At 33.6% G+C, this 5,281-nt stretch overlaps 1 protein-coding gene across 1 annotated transcript in view; it reads left to right on the forward strand.

Moving 5' to 3' along the window:
- LOC117178051 (putative cyclin-dependent serine/threonine-protein kinase DDB_G0272797/DDB_G0274007) overlaps positions 1-4,978 on the forward strand; it is a 5,433-nt gene extending 455 nt beyond the window's left edge. The window contains exons 2-3 of the mRNA XM_033369261.1: positions 3,549-3,645; positions 4,041-4,978. Of these exons, the coding sequence (XP_033225152.1) occupies positions 3,549-3,645; positions 4,041-4,978 (1,035 nt within the window). The remainder of the gene's footprint in view (positions 1-3,548; positions 3,646-4,040) is intronic.
- Positions 4,979-5,281: the final 303 nt, after the last annotated feature.

Here is a 5,281-nt window from a genome sequence, read left to right on the forward strand (position 1 = left end):
AGGGCGCATACTTTGAATAAAATATTTGTTATCATTCTCTTGAAATAAATGTGTTTTTTTCTTGAAAAAATACCGGTTTCATATGTATACACCTGGTAGACCGTACTGAGACCTGAGTCAACAGGTGTCCCCTTCTTACCTAATTTGGACGCTCTTTCTAATGACGCAAGGATCATCTCTCTCTTTCCAATAGGTTTCGCGTATTGCAAAAGTTTCGTAGCGCCCTACGTACTTCCGAAAGAGAGAAAACAAAGATTAAAAATTAAGTTTCACGTATGGCAAAAAGAAGTGTTCCGGCTTTGGTGGTTACGTTATTCTCAGACCATTAGGAGATTTTTTTCAAGAGCTTCAGTGATTTCAAGGTAACCATTTTGGAATTCTTGAACACTGTCGCTTCTTCCAATCCATCAAGTTTTTCTCAATCCTGAAATTTGGTGTCCTAATAACTTTTAAATTTGGTTGTGACGTTTTGGTGGCTCAGTAAGAAAGTTTATTACGGAATTTGCCGCTCCGAGCCTATTTTGAACTTCACATAGAGTTAATGATTTAGAAATTCATAAATTGAGAGCGTGACTGTGACAAGGGCAATAAACAACATTCAGTGCTTCATATTTCATTTTGGCAAACGCACATCGAGTCTTGGATTTTTCCAATTTTTTGTTTCTTCAAGTATAGAAACAATTTTTTCAAATATAATATAAAAATTAATTGTTTTTTAAATCCACTAGTCGATAACAGTAACATGAAATTTAAAAGTTGTTATTAAAAATTCAGCAGTCTTCTTCAAAAATTGATCGTTGTAACTAAGAAAATTAACCCGTTAAATACAAATTAGAGTATTTAATTTAAAATTTAACTATGCGTTAAAAAATTAACTATCTTGCAGATTCATTATATTTTTTTCAATATTCGTGATTTGATTGAACATTGGATCATTTTGCTGAAAATTCATCAATTTTTCTTGAAAATTGATTTGATCAACTGGAATGTTAAAAATTTCATTTTTAGTTAAAAATTTATTTTCTAATAGTGACAAATTATTCTTTTTAATTAAAAATCGTTTTAAATATAATAATATGAAACTTTTTAGCCTAAATATCTCGCGAAGCAGAAGAAATAGGGTGATATTTTACGAAAATATGGGGAAAAATTCTTTAAAATAAAATTTAAGTTAATACAAATTTTGAACGAACTAGTTTAATTTTCAAGAAAAAAGGATGACTTTAGCAAAGCAGTACAATTTTCAAGAAAATAATTAAATGCCTAATAAATAGAGAAATGCTTAATTAAATATTTGATTTTTCAACAGACAAATATAAATTTTTAACCAAATGGTCAGCTTTTCAGATACAAAAAATTAAGGATCAATAAAAAACAGTTGCAGTTGTATAGGACTAAAGTCCTATATTTAGTTTTAGATTAAAAGAAATTCAACAGAAAAAATCGCTTTAGCAACAGAATATTAAAATTATTGAATAAAAACGTTAATCTTAAAAACGCGTGTTTTTAACAAATTGTAGTAAAAAAAAACAGATTATTTATTTAGCCTAATGGACGAATTTTCAGAGAAATAAATAAATCTTAAACTTAATAGTTGGATTTTCAACTTATAATGGATAAATTTTCAATCAAAAATGGAATAATTAAATTTTCAAGTAACAAAAATTTTTTTATACAAATAAAACGATTTTTTAACAGAATAATTGAATATTTAATCCAAGAGGGGAATCTTAAAAAAAATAATGATTGAAAAACAAGTTTAACTTACATCGCAGCACTTGAACAGTTTAATATCTGGTCGAAAAAATTATTTTTTACTTAAAACATTCATTTGCTATAAAAAACGAACTTTCCACAAAATACGTGAATTTCTAACCAACATTATATAAAATTTTTGAAAAAAATTAAAGAATAAGCAAACCTATTGCGTAGGCGTAGTCATTAATGTTAGGTATCGCCGGAACGATTTTGTGGTTCTTCGTGAAGGACTTTAAGCCCAGAAGGCGGCTAAAAGTTCTAATTGTTTTAGGAGTTTTTACTTTCCCTTATTTGTTAAAAAAAACCGTGAGCTCGGGTTTTATTACAAAATGCTCCCCTTCTAGATAAAAAGGCATCTGAGTAAGTCTCTAATTGAAATTCAAATTTTCTTATGCATGATTTAAATAAACTCCTAAAATGTCCCAATAATGTAAATCTTCTAGTACTGATTCTATTATCATTAACCTTGGGTTGTAGTTATCATTTTTTTTAAATGCTTAAGATTTTTTTTCCACAGGCTTTTGTGTGATCCTAACCTTATTTGTATGTTTTCGTATAGACGAATCCTATTAACTTCTATTATTACTCGTTCCACTTAGAATTCGGAAGCTGAGCTATCAGTTTGTTTGAGCTAAATACTAATTCCTAACTTCACAGATTTGAGCTCGATTTATATGACTTTTTTCAAGATTGATTAAACATCCCCGTTTTTTTAGTTTAGATTCCGTTCGTGTTATTTTATTTATGCACTTAGTATAAGATATTCCAAGCAATACCAAAGTCCCTAAATAAATAGGTGATGAATAACGTAGTTCTCGCAGGAATGGCCTTACCGGTTTTAGAATAATCAGAGAAAAACTGTTGTTTTTGTAAATCGGATCGCACAATTGCACCTTTTTCAGCAGCTTCTCAAGCAAATGAGAAATTTGAGAATTTTCTTCTCATGTTTAATCTCTTAGACAGGGTAATGAGTTCTGTTTCGGCCAATCCGACATCCCGGCACGAATGCGGGGCGGGGCTTTCTGGTTTTTTGACAGCCTGTCTACCTGGTTTTGGGTTTGGATTCTTAATTCCTTTGCCGAATTTTCTAATTCTGTCACTGTCTTTAGGGCTTCAACCAGCTTCTCGCAGAAAAGAAAGCTACCAATATTAGTTGATTGTTGTCGTATCCTTAAGAAAAACATTGACATTCGCCAATATCAAGGTTCTACGGCCAAGGGATTCGTCATGAATTAGATCAGCGAATAGTTTTCCTGCAACGGTTAGATACTCTATTAACTGTAATTTATCTGCATATCTTACTGTTTTCTTAAATAATAGTGATAGGGTCTATCTCTTCTCACAACGGCAGCATCATCCTTAAAAGCTACCTTTATCTTTGCATTAAATTTGGGATAATTAATGAGCTGATAGTTTGACGGAGGCGAATAATTTTGTTCAACTCCTTCCGATTATCAGGCCGTAAGCCTTATTTGATCATATCCTTCCACCTAACAATAAAGTTCGCATTCTTAGCAGGGCCTAAGTACATCTTCTCGTGAATTTGGTTTTCAATTTTCAGTCTTCTGCAAATCCGGTTGACTTTCAGACGCGTTTAATTCATCTGAATCCTGATCAGCTAATGTGAAGCAGCACGATCAGTAGCGCGCCTCGGATTTTATTTTTGTACTTTAACTTGATTGTTTTGTTTTTGCAACTGAAAGTTCCTAGTTAGTATAGTAGTCATTAAGGCGCTAGTAGGTTAGATCCTACAGTGAAGTTATAGGTTAGAACATATTATTCACTCGTAGGTTAGAGCCTATCAAGCAAGATTTAACAACATCGTCAAACAATCAAAGACACTGATCGAATTACTTCTTCTCTTTTATGATTCAAGTCCTGCTAGGAGTAATGAGCAAAACCAGGTTTTTCACATAATGTACTTATATCTCTAAAACGATAACGAATGTGCTGAACTGTTCAAGGAAGGATCCCTTTGATGCTTTTGATGTTTTGATCGTTTTTCTTAGAACGCTTCTTATTCTGCCGAATCATCTTTCTTATCTTCTCGACCAGTTTTCCTAAATAATTCTCTTCGTCTGTCGAGCTGGATAAACTCGATGAACCGGATGAGTTTCTTCTTTTTACCCTATGACGAGTAGAAATCATCTCCGATGTGACTTCATCGGCACAAAGTGAAACAATGATTCTTTGCTACAAAATGAAACCTTAATAAGTTTAATTTCTTTTAATGTTCGTCGTGATTAATCATTATACTTTATACAGAAGTTTTTTTTTTGCAGAGGCCAGCACCTCACGGAGAAGCAGAACCCCAGACAAAAAGCTGGAAATTATTCCTTTAAACGAAATAGAACATCTCGAATACGCTGAGGGAGGAGAAGAGATAGTTGTGCATGGAAAACTGATTGCAAAATTGGATTACGGTGAGATAATTCCATTCATCCACGAGTTGGTACACTTTGCTTCAATGGATGATATCACTCATGCTAATATTAAGCACATAACAAGCGGAGTATGGTTAGGGTTGATAACTATCTGGCTTAACGATCAAAATTATAGGCATCCGCGCCTTATGCGAAGTGCTTTGGATGCAGTGCGGAGAATAGAGGATCGTGAAAAGGCCCTAAAATCTGGTCAGCCCATAATGGAACCCGCCCGTTCTGCTATTTCTTCTCATATAGAAGATGCGCCGAATTCGCATCCTCATCAAGAGACTAGTGATGGTTATACTCCTCACAGACGAGGGTTTCAATACGTATATAGGGAGGATTCTAATATTGGTAACACACCCAGGCTGAATGAAGCGCAACGGTTAGAGCTGGAGCAAAAACAAAGAAAAAGAATGATAGTGCGCCAGGTTCGTCAACAAGAACAACAACTAGAACAACTACGACAACAACTATACCAAATGAAATTGTATCGCCAACAGCAGCATCAAGCAGGAATGCTAAAACCGTCTTCTGAAGAAAAATTGATGTTACAGAAGATACTTAGAGACCAAAAAGTACTAGAAGAAGAACATGAACAACTTCAAAGCCAATATGTATCGCTCCAACAAGAAGAACAACAACTGCAACAACAACAATATGAAGAACAGCTCCAGCGACAATTACATAATCCACAACAAGATCATCAAGGTCAACATTTTCAGCCAAGTCAATTTGATCCACCCCATCCAAATAATCCATATAATTCATATTATCCATATAACCAACACTAGTATTTCACATAATACGCGATTGCAGGTTAGTAAAATCAGAAATTTATAGAAATAATTCTACGCAGACTCTCTAGTCATCCACTCTGTCAGTTTTTTATCATCCAGTGCGAAGCTAAAGCTTGACTGACCTAGAGCAGGGCTTACTACTTGGGTTACATTTTGACTGCCACGAAACGTGCTTGACTGACAGAAAGTTCCTACACCATTTATTTATTGAGTTCACATGTATGCTACCAGCGGTTTAAAAATTTAGGGTCATCAGGGATTTAAAATTGAATTAGGAACTTAGTTTCATTGTGAAAT

This window comes from Belonocnema kinseyi, chromosome 1 (assembly GCF_010883055.1).
Source record: "Belonocnema kinseyi isolate 2016_QV_RU_SX_M_011 chromosome 1, B_treatae_v1, whole genome shotgun sequence".
NCBI classification, from domain to species: domain Eukaryota; kingdom Metazoa; phylum Arthropoda; class Insecta; order Hymenoptera; family Cynipidae; genus Belonocnema; species Belonocnema kinseyi.